This window comes from Centroberyx gerrardi, chromosome 4 (assembly GCF_048128805.1).
Source record: "Centroberyx gerrardi isolate f3 chromosome 4, fCenGer3.hap1.cur.20231027, whole genome shotgun sequence".
Lineage (NCBI taxonomy): Eukaryota > Metazoa > Chordata > Actinopteri > Beryciformes > Berycidae > Centroberyx > Centroberyx gerrardi.
The window spans coordinates 29,906,859-29,928,260 of NC_136000.1; the positions used below are offsets into that span (position 1 = coordinate 29,906,859).

General features: G+C 40.4%; 1 protein-coding gene across 2 annotated transcripts in view; it reads right to left on the minus strand.

Moving 5' to 3' along the window:
• Positions 1 to 20,741, minus strand: part of ndrg4 (NDRG family member 4) — a 52,507-nt gene extending 31,766 nt beyond the window's left edge. For both annotated transcript variants that reach the window (XM_071905427.2, XM_071905426.2), the window contains exons 1-2: positions 20,668 to 20,741; positions 2,231 to 2,321 (exon numbers count right to left, since the gene is read on the minus strand). In XM_071905427.2, coding sequence (XP_071761528.2) covers positions 2,231 to 2,321; positions 20,668 to 20,741 — 165 coding nt within the window. The remainder of the gene's footprint in view (positions 1 to 2,230; positions 2,322 to 20,667) is intronic.
• Positions 20,742 to 21,402: the final 661 nt, after the last annotated feature.

Here is a 21,402-nt window from a genome sequence, read left to right on the forward strand (position 1 = left end):
GTTATGAAACAACAAGCACAACAAGGTGGGTTATTGTGTCAAGACCAGGGGCAGAAAAAATACCAACATAGCATACTCAAGTACAAGTACTGAAGAAGTAGATGTTTACTAGTACTGATGGCACTACACTGATGTTACTGTAACGTTACAAGTAGAAGTACACTGTTACTGAAAATTTACTTAAGTCAAGTTTGATGCAGATCATTCATGATTTTACAGTTTCTGAGGCAATGCTTATGGAGAACCTACAAAATACGCACTCATAACGGATGCTTGCACAGTATTGTATTATAATAAATGACAACACTGAGGAAAGGTAACCTCAGAAAGGCTGCCATTAAGAGTCCAAAATGTCCAAAGATGGCTGGGTGGATGGATGGATGGTAACTGAAGCCTTCCTTCCCTTTTTGTGAGGAATAAAGAGGAGCCATTTGTGGGCCAAGGGATGGAGGAAAACCAGTCAAAGTAGATCATCCACCAGCTCCAGAGCGGAAGCTTGCTGCATTCACGTCAGATGGGAAATACCTGCTGTATTTTTGGTTGACATTGCAATGGTTGATTTGCTGTAAATCATGAAGTCAAATGTATCACTCTCTAAGTGCATGTGTGTTCAGTGTGAAAAAGGTGATCAGGAGCAATAAGTCGACAGAAAACTTTGTTGCTTCTAACCATCAAGTCATCTCTGTTGTTCCCATATGACGTGAACACAGCAGTATGACTTCCAGTGAGCCAGCCCGGTGCTTTACTAGTTTTGTGCCAGGAGGTACAGTAATCACTCAGTAAATGTGCTAAAAGGTCACTAACACATTGTTGCACAACACCAGAGAGCAACGCAAAGAACACAAGTTTAAATGAGCTGGAGGAAGAGAGAGGCAGAAAATAAAACGGGATGTGTGTCTACGCCAAAGTCATCTTTGACAGAACGATAAAACGATAGGCCCGTTGAGTCACACAAACATGTAACTCGATCGATGCAGCGGTCGATGGCCTCGATTATTTACGAGCAGCGAGTCGTAAATGAGCGGGCTTAATGACCTTTCCTTGATGAGCCGATCAATAACGTGACTTACAAGAATTACTCATTTATATTGACGTAACCCATATTACTTCCAAAAACCTATTGAGTCAGAGTCAAGTGGATACAGTTAGAATCACAGATTTATCTTATTGGTGCAGGCGTACTTTTCTTTCACTGACTACAGCGGTAACAGTGCATTGGCTTCTCTGGTAATCATTTGCCACTTCATACAGATTCACCAGAAATACACTAGAAATAAGTGGTTTGTCAAAGGGAGAGGAATATTCTCCGCTTCTTTTTGGCTAGTTCAATATGTTTTCATGGTGTGCTGTGCAGAAATGTTTTTGTCTTCCTTCAATGAACACAGCATTGCTTCTCTTAACAGGCCATTCAGACCTATTAATTTCTCTGTGAGTCTGTGTATTCTGCTGTCTTGGCTCAACTACCCTTTTTCTACTTTCAAAAATGTTTATACTGTATATTTCCAGTGACTGGACAAAAGTATGACTGATTTACTCAATTCACAAAGTCTGTAGGAATACTAGCAACATTGCCTCACTAAGAAAGTAGTTTGAAAAGTTTAAGGAGCCAAACGTTTTATTTTTCAGTTATAAATATAGCCTCAAACATTAGCCTTTTTAAAGTAGCTGATCTATCAAGATGACCCAGCATTTCTCCACCGTTTTTATCATTCCTGTAACTAGTGACTCTCGAACATTCAAGAGCCACTGACTCAGTCACAACCTGTTGCTTGGGTAATAGATAAGTGGACCAGAATAAATGGCTTTTACATAACCGCCCACTGCCTATTTTTTTGCCTTTTTTTTTTTTGCTTCTCTTTTTGTCCCCCACCTCTCTCTTTCGTGCTCTCTGATCCTCGGCTTAAATGAGTTTTCATCTTTTCAGAGTGTTGTTATCAAAGAGCCACGGTTGGATGGAGCTCATTAATTTCCTCCTCCGCAGGTAAACAACCACATTGTCTAATTATAAACCATCACACATAATGAGCGCAAACATCTCTCTGTTAATATATCAAGACTTTCACGTTGGCGCATACCGCACACACCAATCAGCATGTACAAACACCTTAACAGGAGGATTAATGAAAAATAACACTCTGATAATAATAATAATACACATGTAGGATATGCATACTCTCTCACATACATTAAATAACAGCAACAACAATAAGTAACAGCCATGCCAACTGACCATATCTGAGTCGAGTCCTCTCTGCTCAGGCAGTAGGGGCTTCTCCTCCGTGAACTGCTGCTCCTTCATGCCCGCCATCCTGGACAGCAACCTACAATCACCATGGCAACACACACATACACACACATACACACATACATGCACACCTAAGGTTACACTGTCATTTCATCATGCAGGATACCTTTTGAATCCATGCACGTTGTGTGTGTGTCTGACCCTAGAGAAAAAAATGCTTTCACCCTGCATCCCCATTTGCATTGTATATTACATGCTGATGGCAGTTCAGTTTCAATTCAGGTGGATGAACTCATATAGTGAAGTCCTTCATGGAGGAATTTCACAAATCCACATTGTGAAATGATGGAAGGAGTCAGTTCATTGATTGTATGTCATACTGAATTGGAATAGTCTGAACAGCCGATGGATGAGGGTTCAAGTGGAGATGAAGGAAATGGAATTGGCAAGATGGGGGTTAGTTCAGTCTAGCTGCAAAGTTGCCCTGCTTCTCTGGAAGATTAAATGGTAAAAAATATACACACCTACACACTAGAATTTAGCGCCAAGTCACTAAAACACTTCAGTTACAGTACTGGTGATGCTGCAGATACAAGTTGGTGGTCCACCTCCCCTGCATTTATCTTGCTTGAATGTGTGGAGTATGTGTCTGGACTTTCTCTCCTCTTGGGTTTCCAGCAGCAACAAGCGAGTAAAAAGGTGCAATTTGCATGATGGCTACATCTGTATGCATAAAGAAAGAATAATTAGCCTTGGTCACTATACTGTACCTGGCCTACAGTGGCCTGGAAGTGCAAAACACAACCATGTTCAGCAAAGCAAATTAACAAAGTAGACAACAGATTAACATTCCACAAACCAAATTAACAAAATAGAAAACAAAATAACAAAGCAGATGAACATTTCATTAAACAACATTTGTAAAAACAAATCGCAAAACACAACTGTATTTAATAAAACAAATTAACATTTCACCAACCAAATTAACAAATCACAAATACAGATCTTAATACTAATGCTAATGCAAACACACTAATGTGCAAATTCTACTTATGAAGGACCCTAGCATTAGTGTTAGCATGTTGAGACATTAGCATTAACATTAGCACATTATCATTAGTATAAGCATGTTAGTATTATTGTGTTAGCATTAACATGTTAGCATTAGCATTATGCTAATAGCTAAGTAAGCATTACCATAAGTGTGTTAGCATTGGGGCGCATTAGCATCAACATGCTAGCATTAGCATTAAAATAAATTAATCAATTCTGTTTTCTGATTTGTAAATTTGTATTGTGAAATGTGGTTGTGTTTTCCACTTACAGACAACCTGGCCACAAGGTTAAAGCTTGATCTCTCTTCCTTAATCGATATTAGTCTCAGCCTAGTCTACCAGTCAAAAAGTCTTAGATTTGTTAACTGTGCAACTGCTATAATGTGAATACATGCAAGACTGGGCTCCCAGCCCTACGTAGAGCTAAAGCCATCATAGAACTCTCACTTCTTATATTTTTCCTGCCTTACTGCTGGAGTGTTGTTCCACCCACCAAGAGGAATTGTTCCTGCAGTACTGAATCCTGCAGTACAGAACTAAAGCAGGACTGATGCACACTGGGTGTATTACTGCAATGGCTACCACTGTTTTCCAAAACAATCTCCTCCAGCAATTCTGCCAATACCAACACCACGTCACCTGAGCAGTTTCTTCCGCAAACACCACCGTACCCTCCGCTTCAATTTCTAATCCCTAAACCCATGAGCCTCGCAAGACAGACGAGTCTCACAAGTTCATCAGTGTGAGAACCTGTGATAATGCTATAATCCCAGGTGAATGTAGTTTCATTCAGTTTTACAATCGAACACTAAGACGAGAAAGGGAGAGAATCAATAGAGAGTTTAGAATCTAGGCCTATCTTTTTCCCAGGTTTATGGTGCTGTATATTTGCTCTGCGAAAAAAAAGACTGTCAACTGATGTACTGTAAAGCCAGTTTGAGAGATAGAAAAGACACAAACAAAACTGCCCTTGACATAGATGCTTACTGACCGAGATTACATTGTGAAAAGTGGATCTTGGAGCTGCACACAGACAGACTGCCCTGTAGACAACAAGGGAATCGAGTCCGCATTAAGATCTAATTAAACTTGACTATTGTGTTTGAGGTCGCACACACAGTGATACACAAACACCAACGCACACAGACACACACTCAATTTAGCATACACTATGTTGACTGACAGTAGGCTCCATGCTAACACTATAGCATACACTATGTTGAGTGATAGTATAATAACAGTTTTGTACAAGCAGCTACTACTTTCCCTGTTTCCATAGGAAGTGAAGGTGGTGGTACGGGGAGACTGTACTGCTAAAAATCACTACACAGCGGATGAATATGTGGTTTATCTAATTTTTTTAAATTTATTAATCCATGGGCCATATACAACTAACAACTTCTTATTACTAAAAGGTCAGTCTTCTTACATTGGATAAGGCTAATGGCCTGCTATCACTCAACATAGTGTATGCTAAAGTGTTAGCATGGAGCAGAATGATCTACTGGGGACAAATGGATGACTGGTGTCTTTGCTCTCATCATTTAAAGAGTAACTAAACCCCAAACCCAAACTTTGGTGAAGCCTGACACTTAATGGTGAAAAGTAGGGTACTGAACTGTCCATCTGCTATTGGCTGGTCTTTGGTGCCAAGTGATGTCACCACCTGTTGTATTCTATAAAGGGAGACATCACCTGGCGCCAAAGATCAGCCAATAGCAGATGACCAGTTCAGTACCCTCCTTTTCACCATTAAGGGTCAGGCTTCACCACAGATTTGGGTGAGGTTTAGTTGCTGTTTAAGCTGACCAACGGGCCAATCTGTCAAAAACGTAGTGTATTTCTTTAATCTTGCACCACTTACCTACTTTAGAATGAGTTTGTCTGAAACAATAGTTAGCAGTTAGCCCTGGGTCTTGGGCTAATGAATGAGACACATACTGTAATATTAGGGGCTTGGGAACTTTCACAGTGGCATCAACACATCTTTATCTCTTCCTCTCATTATATATACCTCACCTCACCTCATTCCACCCTTTTCTCTCTCTAACCCCCTTTTTCTCTACCATTCTGTCTCTCCTCTCGCTCCCCCTCTGGCAGTTGTTCAACATAAACTGTGTTTATCTCTAACACCCGTATAGAGACAAAGCCCAGATGCCACTTAGTCATTCACAGCAGCTGCTGAAGTGAGTGTGTGTGTGTGTGTGTGTGTGTGTGTGTGTGTGTGTGTGTCTGACCCTAGAGTGTGAGCCATAACTACTTAAAAGAGGAACTCCACCCTAAGACAGAACTCATGCATTTTTCCAACATTTATTTTTGAAAATGAATCTCCACTTTTCAAAACTAATCTGTAACTATGCTGCCACACTGGCAAAGAATGGGAAGGTGACTTTGTGACGACAGAGAAAGCACTTCCCATATGTACCCATATTACTAGAAAATCACCCAGGGTACCTTGTTCATGCATCCAAGTCTTGACAAAAAATGTCCCAAGAGATCATGAACAACTCCGGTGAATTTTGTTTTTAGGGTGGATTTTTGATTGAACTGCACCAGCGCACTTTCCATCTAACCCTGGCTTAAAATAGACCACAGTTTACAGTACGCTAATACCACAGCAAATAACATCATATATCAAATTCATGATGATAACATCGCTATTATAACAAATTGGATTTATTGGTTTTGCCTTTTAAGATTTGTCTCGTACACACACACGTACAAGTTGCCTCCAGCAAATTACATATGCTCTTGAAGTATGTGTAAGAAACTATTTCTGGGTACGCAGTTGCTTCTCTACATGAAGGAGATCATCGCTCTTCAAGCACCCGTCGACTGTCACTTTAGCTCAAAATAATCTACAAATATTCTGTCTATGCAACAGAACACCAACTGTCAGATTGTTGATTTGTAAGAAATGGTATAAGGGCAGAGAACAGGTGACAAAGGGGAATACTTGCTAGACAAGCTCATGTGTTTGCTTTTTGGGTTTCTACTACACAAATTGCATTTGACCAGCAGCTTTTAACCACTGAATGGATTCTTTTTCACATGAAGTGATTCAAATGCACACCAAAGCAAACTACTGCAATCAGGAAGAGACTATGGTTAGAGCAATTTACCAATACTGACCTTTTATTAAAAATCAGATCTAGTCCAGTCAGTGTGGTGTGCTGTTTGATTGATCACATATTTATTGTAGGATTGATCAATGATACACTGGTTGTCTATAGGAAGCCCTTAACCTGAACTGATTCTAATGAGACATTTTGAACAGAATCCACAATAGTTTTAGTGTCCCATGATGGTCTAAATGCTGTTTCAGAGGCCTTTTCACCATGAGAAGAATACAATTCTAAGGGTAAACACTGAACACTTGGAATTTTGGGGGAATTTTTATTGGCTATCAATAGCTTGAATCCAAAAATATCTGTATCGGCCTTAAGACAAACCTGTATCAGTCAAACCCTAGAACACACCAAACTATTTCTCCCTTTCTCTTTTTCTCACCACTCCTCTCTCCGCCCCCCTCCCTTTCTCTTTCCCTCCCAGCGTGACCAGTTTATTAACTGGGTGAGTGTGACCTTTCTGTGGATGGTGGACTGGTGCCATGAAAAGTATTAATTAGGGAACAGAGACCAAACAACACCACTCCTCCTCCTCCTCCTCCTCCTCCCTGCTTAACCCTCGCTTTATATCTGTCTTTCTCTCCTCTGTTTTTCTCTGTCACCCTTCAGCACTTTCCTTCTTTCTATCCACTTCACCAACCCCTCCTCTTCTCTTCTCAGACACCACTGGTCTCATTTTGTCGAAACTTGGAGGAATGATGCATCTCACCACTGTGTTCGCCATTTACAAAATTGTACTGATTCTCCGAAGGGGAGTGCTACAGTTCTGGGTCAACATTTAAAAAATTCAACACACATCTCTGTAAATTTGATTAACAGGAAATTTGGCGAGCATATCCAGCTACCCTCGCACTGCAAATTTGCCTCTACCATCTGTGTATATCAAATTGGATTTCATGCAAATTTGAATTCCTTCAAAAATAGCTTTTCCCCTAAGGCTTTTTAATTTTTTTTTTACCTATCAGCACCAGACTTTGTACACAGCTAGACTGAGAAATACCTGTACAGCATCTACTAGCCTATATTCTCTATACCACTGTATATAGGCCTAAACATTGGCCTATACACATGCATAGCTGTTACTGACTGGCCCAGTGGGTGACTGCATCATTTGCAAGGGAAGAAAATGTTTATTGTGGCCCTTTTTTTTTTTTTTTTTTTTTTTTGCTGTATGTGCTTGTCTCTCATCCTAAATCACAGCATACAAGACTGTTTCTCTTTCTCAGTTATATTTTTTTCTTGCTCTCTGTTCTCGCTCTCTGTATCTGCCATTCTGTCAGGGGTGGAAAGACTAAACCAGACCAAAATATCCTTTTCAAAAGTACGGTTACTATGCAGACATTTTACTAAAGTAAAATTACCTACTTAAGTACCTACTTAAGTAAAAGTAAAAAGTTGCTCACTATAAGTGACTGAGTTAACCTACTCTGTTGTTTCATGCTGTTAGCTTATGCTGCTATTAGCTTTCCAACCTAACAAACCATTAATAACCAATGTAGCTTGATGGATAGCTTTACAGCTAATGCTAACTAACTTTCCTCCACATACTTGCAGGTTTGACGCTGATGCAATTTACGACAATTTCTGAGAACCTACAAAATTTGTAAAACATTTGTAAAACATTCTGAGTCAAAACAATCTGAAATAAAAGTCAAATTACTGACTTGAAAAAATACTCAAAAAAAGTACAAGTACACAAAAAAGCTACTCGAATTACAAAAACGAGAGTAAACGTAATTTGTTACTTCCACCCTTGCAATCTGCCTCATCCTCTTTCCTAGGCTTTTCTTTCTGTCTCTGTCTGCCCTTTGTTTACCCGGCTGTCTGTCTCTCTCCCGTCTCTGCTTTTTTTTTTTCAGTTTGTCTGTCTTTCTCACCCCTCACCACTCGTTGACAGTTGTTATTTTTCCAAGCCCCTTTCCTCACGCCCTCCTCTCCCCTCTTCCACCACTCCGCCTCGTCTCACCCCCTTTCCTCTCGCCTCCTTTTGACATTTTCCCTCTATCTGTCTCTTTCTCTTTCTCTCTCCTCGTTCCACCCCATCTCATCCCTCTCTTTCTCACTGTCTCTATTCACTCTGACAAGCTTATGTAAGACGGCTGGTCGTGAAATCAATTACCATTGCATTACACCGGCTATATTTGGCCTCGTGACGCCACCGCTGCCGGTGGAAAGATACTGGTCCCATCCTCCTCTGATTTAATGCTTTCTGCTGTGTGTTGCTTTGCCAAAGTTCTTGATCATACATGTGATTTTATGTATGTTCACATGAGTGTGTGTTCCCGGTGTATGTGTGTGTGGTGTGTCAGTATGTACACGTTGTGTGTAGGTGTGTATTTGTGTGCCTGTTAATGAGGCATCTTCTCAATGTTGGAGCTGTTTTGCATTATTATAGATAGTGATGATGATGTACTGCATAGTACATCATTTCAAACCAAATAATTAACTGAATATGGTTTGAATGTATAAACTGTTGCATGTTGGGTTTTGATTTATTGAATTTAGCATTTTTGCACATATCCAGATCTGCATGTTCTGTACATATGTTATCCACATCTATAAAGTGAACATATTTCATAAGGCGAATAGTATTTTACAATGCACATAATGATGTGTGGACTCTGTAGACCTGGTAATATGAATATAATGCAAATTTAGGAGGGGCTGTATGGGACATAATCCAAACTTATGTGTGAGCATTTCAATAGTGTATATGAAAATTTTTAAGTAGTATATATGAAAATATAATATTTCAGTCGTGAATGTGAAAGGTCTTACTAGTGTGTGTGTGTGAACATTTTCAATTTCAATAGTATATATGAGAGTGGTTTAGTAGGGAATGTGAGAGGTTTTCAGTAAAGTGTGTGTGAGTGTTTCACTAGGTTAAATGAGAGGATCTCAGAATACGTGTGTGTGAGAGGTAAAGTAGTTGTATGTGCAAGCCAAAATTTGGATTATGTCCTATACGGCACCTCATACAAATTAGTGTATTAGCATATACTGTATGCTGTAAATTGACATACTGTTTTCTTCATATCCTCATATCCTTGTAATGTGTTACGTATTGTTTACATCTTGACATTTTTGTATTTTTCACTTATACTGCATATATTTGCAGCTTATAGTTTGGTATATTTTGACTCCTATTCATATTCTCTGTTTGCGTGCTGTATCCTGTTTCCCTAGTGGGATCATTTATGTTCTCATTTTGCATAGTCCTTTGTTCCTGATAAACAGTGATGCCAGTAAGTGAATTGAATAGTGAGGCATGTGGCCATCACAGTCCACTCTCCACAGCGGAGGGCCGGACTTCAAAGCCTCTCTTCATCCCTGAACCACACTGCGGTCACACAGCCAAAGTGTCAGTGGGTGAGAAGTTATTTACCAGCCTCTCTATTTTTTCCTCTATCTCCTCCCTTTCACACAAGAACACAGCAAAAAAAAAAAAAAGCTTTTCCTTTCAGAGAAAAATACTTTTTTTTTCTACTTTGGGGGAGAAAACAGTCTGCTTTTACAGCAGTTTGTTGAGGAGAACAAATTGAACCTGTCCTGTTTTCTTTTCCCTCCCTCCTTCGCTTTTTTTTTTCTTCTTTCTTTTTAGTTCTGCCCAGACAGAGTTGCTATGACAACCCGGCTTAGTCCCATCGGGTCTGGCTTACCTTCTCTTCTCTGCTGTGTTTTGACATTACACATATTTATTTTCCCATCCTCTCGCGAGTAGATCTTGTCAAATTACACATCTGCTGTATTGTCAGCTAGGATTTAATATCTGTTTCTCATTGCCAGGTTTGCAGCAAGCACCTTTATTTCCTTGTACTCTTTGAACTTTTGATTTCACAAAGGCTCTTGCATCAAACTTGCATCAGACAGGCTGGAAGGATGTTGTCTCCTATGAAAAAGTCAATTTTATTAACCCATAGCATTGGCTCAGTTGCTCTATCTTCTCTTCTCTCCTGTTTTTACATTAAACATATTTTCCTCATTTTCCCATCCGCCCACAAGTAGATCTTGCCAAATTACACATTTCATATATTGTCATAACATAATATCTGTCTCTTTGCCAGGTTTCATTTTACTCTATTTTTTAGTTCATATAGGGTTATGAGTTCTATTTGAATTTCTATTTGATCTCTACTGGGTCTGTGCAGTTCAGACAAGATGTGGCTGCCTATACAATGACTACTGCTGTGGCAGATGCAGTGATTCCCCACATCCAAAACAACCTATGATCTCATTCAGCCACATGCTTGAGTAGAGTACATCTCATCGCTCTCCATAATAACACGATGAGTACAGTAGAGCAAGGCAAAACAACAAGACAAACAGCCAAAACTAAAACCTATTGAGTCAAATGAATCATTTGCATTCCCTACAATTACCAAAAAGAAAACAAATGTCATCAAAGTTTATTTAACAATGCCAGACTATGTTATGTGATGTCTTTTATGTAATGTCTTTTACTACTTCTTTTATGTGTTGTTATGTGCTGAGTATTTTAAACCCTGGCTGCAAACCAAATTTCCCTCGGGACAATAAAGTTGAAGTTGAAGTTGTCTTAAATCATTGCAAGTGTATGTGATAAGTCACACTTCATCAACTGTACCATTTTACGGTTCAATTCCCAAGTTCAAATTGTTTTCTGAAAGCTGCTGATAGCCGATTATCTTTCAATTTGACCATTTTCTTTCCAAAAACTTCCAAGTTTTCACTGTTTCCCCTGGAATTCTACTCTTGTCATGGTGGAAAAGCCTCTGAAGCAGCATTTGGACCATCAAAACCCTCCATTGAAACCCACGATGATAATAATAATTTACTACTAATATAATAACCTTTCCACATTTCTGCTAAACTTTTTCCTCCTATGGCATCTTGTTTTCTCCCTGTTGGCTTGATCTATTTCAGCACGTGAGCTAAGTGATTTCTTGCTTAATTTTACTTCACTTTTGATTTTATATAGGATTATATATTAGAATTCTATTGTGTTCTATTGGGTCTGTTCTGTTCTGATACATTTATGTGTGTAAATGTCATTACATACATGCATAACCACACCATATGATTAGATATGACTGCGTTCATGTTTTGTGTTATTTTGTGGTTGATCTGACGGACAGACAGACAGATTTAGAGCCAATCACAGTGAAGCAGGTTGAGGGGATACGGGGATGGCGAGGCTCAGAGAGAGGCTTCCTGTCAGACAGGAAATCAATCGCACAGTCATGTGGAGGGGAAGCATCTGATCTAATGTACGATCGCACCAATCAATAGCTGGAATCTGGGGCAGCAGAGGGAGATAGAGGCAGCAGGAAAGAGAGATACTGTACATAACGAGGACAAGCAAGGCTAGAGAGGAAACAGAGAGAGAGAAAGAGGGCAGAAGAAGAGCGATAGAGAGAGAGAAGACTCTTTACTGGCATGAAATTGTCTGAGTGGTTTGTCCAGCGTCAAAAAAATAGCAGAACGCGCCCTGATGGAAGCTGAAAGTTAGGTGCGGAAAATAAATGTCACACTGAATGTAAGGCGGAGTGCGGAGGAGACTATTTCTTTCTTCTGATTTCTATAGTTCGCCCAGCGGAGCAGAAAATCCGCTCCGTCGACGACTCTGAAACGTTCGGGGAAAGTGCTGAGGCTCGTCTCCCTTTCCCCCGTCACTCCCTTCGAGCTCTGTGAGGCGACAAGGTTATTGACTCCGGTCGAGTGTATTAATTAGACATATGGCCGGGCAAACCTCAAAGAGATCAGATTTGATAGCGGCCCTCTAAAGGATGCGGATGCTCTCTCGCTCTCTCTATCTCCCTTCCTCCTCTCCTTCGGAAAGATCACAGACCGGCTTCGTGCTTCTGCGATCTAATAAAGCAGAAAGTTAGCCATCGTTCACACCTAACACAGTTGGAGTGATAATTAAAGCAGAAGAGACGAGGAAACAAACAAACCGGTCATGGAGTTTATCAAGCGGATGCTGCTTTTACAGAAACTTTGCTGAAGCCAGAGAAGTTAAAGCATATACAGTTATGTGTGAAAGCATCAGGAGGATAAAAAATAATTAAAGCTGCACTATAGGCAACTTTGCATGTAATTGTTGAGTCATTTGTTTGTCATTTGATCAACAACCCTATCAATCCCTGCAGATATATTATGCTCATTTTGTGCTATGGGGCAGTAAACATCTTAACTTATTGCACGTTTAAATATTCGCTGATGACATTTTGTTTTCGCTCCACTTGTTTCCAATGCAGTTTCAGTGACTTTTCTGGAAGCAAGTGCCATTATCTTGAAATGGGTAAGGCAGAACAAGGCAGATCACTCCACTAGTGTTAAGAAAATGACACTTGATTCAAGAAAATGCTTGAAACAAGTTGATTTGTATTGGAAACAAGTGAAATTATGTCACTCTACTGGCAAATTTTCACACTTGTTTTAAGAAAAAGATACTAGATACTAGATTAAATGGCTTGCAAATATGGATATTTTTTTGCATTGTACTAATATGTAATATCTTGTTTTCTTGTTTCTTTCTCCTGTTTCACTCTTTGCCATATTTCATAGACTGTTTTATTTTGTTATTTTACTTTTTACTGTTTTATGTTTTATTTTAAACTGTTCTATTTTAGGGTTTGACTGATATGGGTTTTTGAAAGCTGATAACGCTATGTTTTGGATTGAGGTGGCGGATACTAGGGCTGGGTATCGTTTAAAAAATTACGATACCAGTACCAATACCAGTACCCTTAAAGTGATACCGATACCAATAGAGTACTTCATTCGATACCTTTTTTTTTAACGTTTTGGTGGCATCTCGGCACGCTGAACTGCCAACTCCGTCACACACACCGCGCTCGACTTCACCACAGACTGTATGGGTTGTAGCTGCTGCGTTAGTGGACCGAGTTAGTTTTGCGAGCAAAACCATACAAATAGTCATTTTTTTCTAGAACAGTGTACAAAAAGTATCGAATGCAGGTATCGCTTGACTGGGGAAGTTTCGATACTACTTGGTACTGGGTTATTTCAGAGTACCGATACCCAGCCCTATACCAATATGTTGTGCTCATATTCAGTATCTTTCAATTTGTCCATTTTCTTGTCAGAAAAAAAATTCAAAAAATTGAAAATTTGGTGTTTTTCCCCCAGAATTGTATCCTTGTCAGGGTGGAAAAGCCTCTCAAACAGCATTTTGACCATCATGGGACACTAAGGACGTTTTCACACCAAGTTATTTTTTCAGAACTTTCGTTTACACTGGAAGTTTGTTGGTGTGAAAGCTGTTTTTGAACTCGGGTGTGGTCCAGAAAAGCGGACTGGGGTTTGCATGAAAACAAACGGGTATATATATCGTATATATTCACTTATTATGACACAGGATAACAGGCATGCTCACACCCCATCTTATAAGTGGACTAGCCTACATGAAAAACACTACAAAACTCTACTGTAACCTAAAGCACTAACTATTCTTATTGGCACTATAGTAGCTAACGTGTATCATTTAATGAAATCAAAAGCATCTGCTTTCTTCCATGTTTACAAGTGACTAAAAGTGACATTGGTGACGTATTACAGGTATGTAAGAGACAAATATCTAGGTCCAAATTCACTGAACTTATCCTTTAATCACTGCAAGTATAAGCGATAAGTCACATTTCATGGAATTCAAGTCCAATCCCACTCTTTTTCATATGTCATAAACTGTTTTATTTTGTTATTTTACTGTTAACTGTTTTATCTCAAACTGCATCCTAAAAATCCTAAAAATTATCTTGGAATGGGACTCGAGTGAAGTGTGAAAATGACTTAAAACTCTCCATTGAAACTCAGGATAGTAGTAGTAGTAATAATAATAATAATAACAACAATAATAATAATTAACATCTCATGCATGCTTGGAATCTGATCAAAATGTCTCATTAGAGTCAGTTCAGGTTAAGGTCTTCCCATAGACAACCAGTGTAGTATTGATCAATTCTACAATAAATATGTAATCAATCAAACTGCATCATATCCATCATATCAGAGGTGAACCACACTGACTGAACCAGATGTGATTTATAATAAAATGCCGTTATAAGCAAACGAGTATATCAGCCTAATCGTAGTTTACTTCCCCCCTCCTCTATCTGACATCTTGTTTCCTCCCTGTTGACTCCATCTATTTCAGTTGTTGAGCTAAGTGGATGTGATTCCTCCAGCAGCTTCCTCCAGGTAAGCAGAGGGAGGGGTGGAGAAGAGACGCTAACGCCGACTGACGTGCACACACACATGCACGCACAAGCAAAGACGCATTCAAACTGATGTATCTACTACCGCGCATATTCTTACACACTTTCACACAAACAAAACTAGTGTAATTGCACCACTTGGAGTAGCTAAGTCATCAAATCACTGTTAGTAACTTAGCTATTCTCGCCATGCAAAATGAAACTTTCAATTATTTATAGGCACTGAATGTCTGGAGGAGTCTTCTGCGGCTGAGAAGCTACACCCAGAGCGGAGATATCAGCGGCTGAGTCGAGGATTAAATATTAAATAGCAGCTATCAGCTCCAGCCTGATACCCTTGGCGTATTTTCTCTCCTGGCACAACAGCTTCCTTGTCAGTGCTGTCAGATGAAAGCGTCTAAAAAAAAAAAAAGTGTCCATAAAAAACTCTTGTATCTACCAAAAGAAAGTCAGCTTTAGGAGAAGCGGCCTCATTGTGGGGATTAAAGGCCGATGCTTTTTTTGAATTCAAACAATGGGGCTTTACGTGGCTTTTGTGGATCATCTGGATTTGGAAGTCAGTCGGCGTCGCACGAACTGTCGATTCAGATAAAAATAAAGAAAATAGCTAAAAACAAAACGGGGGGGGACAGAGAGTATCATAGGGCACGCAGAGGGAAGCACACACATGCACACAGTCACACTCTATTTCTGTTGCAGTGCTCAGTTCTGGCATCAGAGGCGGGGTGTGATAGGGCGGCGCCCCCCTGAAGGATCCTGGCTACTGCTGAGACTCGGGACTCAGCTCTCGAAGCCAGTTTACAAGGGCAAGACTGATGTAAGCGGAGGGCTTTCCAGCAGCTGAAGGGTGTGCAGAGCCTCCATAAACTTACACACAATCGCAACACACACACACACACACCCTCTAACAAAAAAGAAGAAGTCGTCAGCAAATACTCCCGCCGTTACTCGGGGTGTCTGCGAGATAGCGGAAAGCCAAATTTATGCCTTTTTAAGACCTTTTTAATGCGACTTGGAATTGGATTTCAGGCCAATTTAAAAACCAATATGAAGAAATGAAGTGGGCAGAAGCAGCATATTTCTGACTGAACACAGCTAATGAAAGTTGTGAAACTATAAGAAAAGGGAAAACAAGAAATTAATTAAGGGACAACTGTTTTTAGTAAAGCGGATAAGATGTAGAACTAATCTAACAGTGGACATGCAGCATTAATAGTGAAACAAACTAAGATCTCTAATGACTGGAGGCATTTTAAGGCACTATCCACAGATACTCTGCTACTAAAGCATACATATCAAGAATGTTTTTTCATATCCTAAAATACGCCCCCAGTCTCATGTACTGGGACGGTGAAGAGCTAGCACTGCCTGAGAGTGTGAGCAGTGCGAAAGCCCCAAAGCAAAAGCCCACTCATGCCTGTGTTTGCATATATATCGACTCGCCTCATAACACCCACCTTCTGCGGGATCATGGACAAGAGGCTGGTAGTACTCAGGTGTTGTTTTTTGTTTCCTTTATTTAATCAGGGGAGGTTGACTGAGCGCACTCGCTCTTTTTCGTCAATAGCTGGGATCTTGCCCAGCAAACATTTAGACGATGAATAGATGTTGATACGAGGGCCTGCCCTTACAAACAAGTCACATCATGTGAAAACCCACATGTGAATACAAAGAACATGTGCTTTTTGGACACATGTTGGTATTCCTATGTGAACTTGTGAGATTTCCCATTGACATTTTTACCTATGAATTGTCTCTTTGTTTTCACGACAGGTGAAAATGTGACAAAAAGTTCACATGTGGACAAAAAAAAATTAACTTCATCTAGTCACATGATGCCAGAATACAACGTGAGAAAATGTGTTCACATGCGAAAACCAACGTGTCCAGAAAGCACGTGCTTTGAATTCACATTTTTTCACATGAAGACCAGTAGACGAAAGTAGTTTTACTAGCTTTACTCAAGCCTCTTTAGGCTGCTTTCTTCTATCAGTGGGCAAAAAATCTGCCTACTCTTGGAGGACAATTGACAAAGCTTTGATATTAAAAACCAACCATTTTGGCTGCAATAGCCTTATAGGACAAAAGCTACTGCAGCCAAAATGTGTTGGTTTTTCGTCCAGGACAAAATCTATTGCAACTGAAACATGTTGGTTTTTATATAGGACAAAGGTTATTACAGCTGAAACGCATTGGGTTTTCATATAGGACAAATCATTTTACCTGAGTACAAATGTAGAGTGGGACTTCAGCTGTGATGGTTACTAACTCTTCTAATACACTTATATTATTTTGCCCTACAGACAATCGACCTCTCGGTGGCTTTTCATTGGATCACAAATCAGGACTGTGCCATACAGAGGTGGGTGCTCAAATCCATATTTGCAGTTGTACAAGACCCTATCTGTTCACCTAGTGCAACTAAACACCTCCTGTCACTATCTAACCAGTGATATGGGATTGTACTTAGGATTTGTTATTAACTCATCTCATGGTTCTGTTTTTCTTGTACAGAATCAAATGAATGGTGCACCTGCAGTGTATCTGGGAGCATATCTGAAAATGTGGGCTCCAGGCTGAAAAATCCTTTTATGTAGGCTATCTCGTGCCTTGTATCTCTCACTGGTTATCCCAGTTTTTTTTAAAAACACACACACCATCGATCACCAGTGACCTACTAGCCAGTGTTAAGAGGCATCAGCCTCTCGTCCGCCAACATATGCCAAGGACATCAGCCAAAGTCAAAAACCACACACTAGGCATATTCACCGACAGTCACACACCATAGCAGAAGCCTGCCATGCCTGCTTTTATGTAATTGGCTCAAGCTGAATGGCACAGTTGGATCGTCCGGCGGCTGAAAAACGCAGCCGAATGCGACCGAATGTCCGTTCTAGCGGTTGTGTTTCTATGGGCCGACCGCGGTGCCGCGGGCCCAGTGCCAGCGAGGCAGACGGACAGACAGTGTGTGGCTACCAGCAGTAGATTGAGGGGAGAGGGGAGCGTTTGCCGGACTCCTTCCTGAACCGAATGGAGAACCAGATGCCGAGGTGCGAAGCTCAGTGGAGCGAGCCGAGTGAATGAATGGTTTCCCGGACAAACCACAGTCGACTCCTCAAGAGAGGCATGGTTTTTATCACAGTTTACTCGGAAAACAATCCGTCACCTAGAACTCTAACACTCTGTACACTAGGGATGGGTTGAAGTGTCTAAGTTCAATATATCGCGATACAAAAATTTGACGATACGTATCGTGGGCCAGAAAAATGAATTGCGATATTAGCGCCATTTTATTCTGCTGTAGTAATCATAAAAGAGACGGCTTGACCATCAAAATTTCACAAGCTCTCCATCCAAATTATATTATTTGCACTTTGTAATGACATTTTAAAATTGCTGTTTACATTCTAGCAGCCAATGCCATCGCTAGAAAGACTTGTGTCTCAGAAATAAACAGAATTCTGACTTTGTTGTCATTGAACTTTTATTTATCACATCGTATCATGGTTGTATCGAATCGTGAACCCCATCCGTACTGTACACACATCTATTCCAAGCAGGCTATTTTTTGTTCTGCCAATAATAAAATCCAGGCACTGTCATTATTAAGAAATCAAAAAATTTCCAATTCAACATCAAATCTGCATATAACAAAAGGTCAAAGCTCTTCCTCTTGTTTGCTTGGTACGGAGAACAATGTTTGACATGCCACTTTCTAATAAATATTTTTTTCTTGAGGGCAAACTATAAAATCATTTTTCCACACACACACCATATGAAACTGTCACCCCCGCTGTGCCATCCTCCATTTTAATACATGTCCTCCATTAGTGACCACAGCGCAGCATGGCGCAGACATTCAATAACTGATATGTCAGCCAGCGCCATCCGCTTAATGAATTAATCACCTTCTCTCTAACACATCATGACATCCACTCTGGCTTTTAATACGTCGCCTGCTTGAAGACTGACCACAAAATGCGCTTCTGCATCGACCAGGCGGACACACTGACTATCTCCGCCTTCTATCACATGACAAACTTGCTCGATTTGCTCCGAAATGAGCTACAGTTTCACATTCAACATTTTATCTAAAAGAAGATTGGGGATGCAAAATGTTACAAGGCAAGTTTTAAGTGTGACCGGAGCAATCGACAAATCAAAACACCACAGATTTGATGAAATACTTTCTTATAGCTGCTAAATTGAAGATGACCTATATTGTGCACACACTCAAACACGCCATAACAAAGATGTAATATGCATGCAGAGATGTGCGGAACATGCAGTTCCATCCAGAGTGACTCAGACAATCACGCAGGACAGCCGACACCCACGCTGGCATTTCAAAAGCTGATGGGTGACAATAATAGATAACACACACATTGAGAAAAAAAGGATGTGTGTGTGATGATTGTGCGTGATGCTATGCTCCATTTCTTCCCGAGCATCGTTACCAGGGTGTCCAATGAGGGTGAAAGTCCTCATTGGAGTTTCGCTGTGATTGGTCCACATCTTATGACTCTTACTCCTATTAACGGCACATGAGAAATGGATCAAAACACTCGTCGGTGAGTTGAGAGATTTTGGTCCAATGCACCGCCGTGATTGGATGTTGGCTTATAGTCGTTGGTTTATAGTCCAGTTTACGTGTTAATCCTAATCTCAAACTTTACACACTTGAAGAATCGAATGATCAGGGAATCAAACTGAATCAGTGCAGGTTCACAAAGCACATCCGTGAACCTAAAGTGCAAAAACACACACATCTGACCCCAAGTCAGTGTCTACAAAGGCAATTTGACTCAGTGTGTATGCTCATAAACTGATTTCCTACTGTGGTTCTCAAGACCCGTGACTACAAGTGAGACTACTAAAGGACCATTCCAGTGTGATAGGAGATTTTTGCTCATTTCTTGTATTTCCTTAAGTAAATATTCTGAAACAAATGCTACCTAAATATTCCGAGGTACTCCCAGTAAAGAAGAGGGCAGCAAATTAAACCCGTAAATGTGTAAAATATATCTTTAAATTTTGTTTCATTTTACGGACTGTAGCTGGCAGAAGCGTCTGTTGGCTTGACTGGATTATGACTGACAGAAGGTGGGGCCTAACGTAACCGCAGAGAACATTAGCTATTGGTTGAAAGATTTATTTTGGACAGGAAACAGCAGAAATCAGAAATCGGAAACTTTAGACGTTTTTTTCTTGTTTACAAGCAAACAGCAGAAGTAAGACGCCCCCTGCTGTCTCATCTCAGCTCTCACGGTGTTCTTGCATTAATATGAAACGGCCATCTTAGAGTGAATAGAGCTGCTTTCAAAATGTAAAAGGTTCTAGCCTGATGTTAGCGTCCTGATGCAACTTTGCAAATGCAATTGATGGCTTCTAATTCAGAGTAATGCATTAATTCTCTATGCTGTTTGGAATTGAATTGGAGTGAATGGCAAAACTGATTTAAAAAACTGTGGCGCATGCATGTAAACACTGTCAGAATTAATAGTAAATGGATGGAAAACATAAAAAATTTGCAAAAAACATCCAATCAGACTGGATTGGTCCTGCAAGGCGTCTCATTGACACACAGTGTTTCCCCTAGAATATTATGTAGCAATGGTGCATGGGGGGAATTTTCAGTTCCTGGATCTGGCTTGGCTCCCAGTCTAATTCCCAGTATCTGTTCCAGTATCTGTTGTGGCTTAAAAATGATTCTTAGAGATATTTTTATGATGACAGATGGACTACTTGTCCTACAGCTGCCACATGCATGTTTGTTTTGCATAATCAAAGACTCAATGTTGGATTTTCATTGTTTTTATGTTTTTCTAGCTTGGGGGGGATCATTTTCCTAAATTCCCTGCTAAATGAATACAGGTGAAACACTGGACTGACTGATTGACAGAATGGAGCGATGGACGGAAATGCCATAGATAGATAAACACAGGTTGGACCTATGCGGCACGGTATGGTACGGCAGGTAGGGAGGCAGGTAGGGAGGCAGGTTGGTGCACGTTCCTACGTACATGGTCTGCAGGAGGCTCTGTGGAACCGTGCAGCCAGCCTTGGGAGGGAAGTTCCAAAACAATCCAGGCCCCATCTAGCAGCGGGTATAAAAAATACAAGAGACAAGATCTACTGTACTGCTGTTGGTGCATTGCAGGTGCAAAGGCAAGTAATAAGCTTCACAGAATTATAAGAGGAGAGTCCATGCAATAACTACACAGAGCAGGCACTTCATCATTAGCTGGGAGACAGAAATGAATAGGATCCTGTGGAAATCACTATAGAGGACGAGGGAGAGAAATGTGAAGGTTAGCGATGAATGGACACAGAAAGGAGTGCTGACCAAAATCGCATGGGGCAAGGGGCATTAAGTAAGCTATGACTTTCATCGAATTCTATTGGCAACCAATAGGAATTGCAACAACATCGACAGGTCTCTGGCTCATCCTACTGTGGCCTGTAAATGACAAAAATACTAAAGGGATATTTTCACAATAAAGAGAAGTAGGCTAGCTAATTAGAACAGAGATCCAACAGAAACGTGCAGTGAAGAGGTAATATATACGACCATGCAAAATACTGGAGTAATAACACCGCTTTGTCATTTGCATTTTTGGCTTATAAGAACGAGGACTTTTGGCCTTGGTTGCTGAAATGTGTTGTGACACCATCCTCCATCACTGAGCAGCTGAAAACGCCAGTAGGTGGGGGGGATCGGGAGTATCTTGAAACTCCAGTAGGTGGGGAGTGTTTGC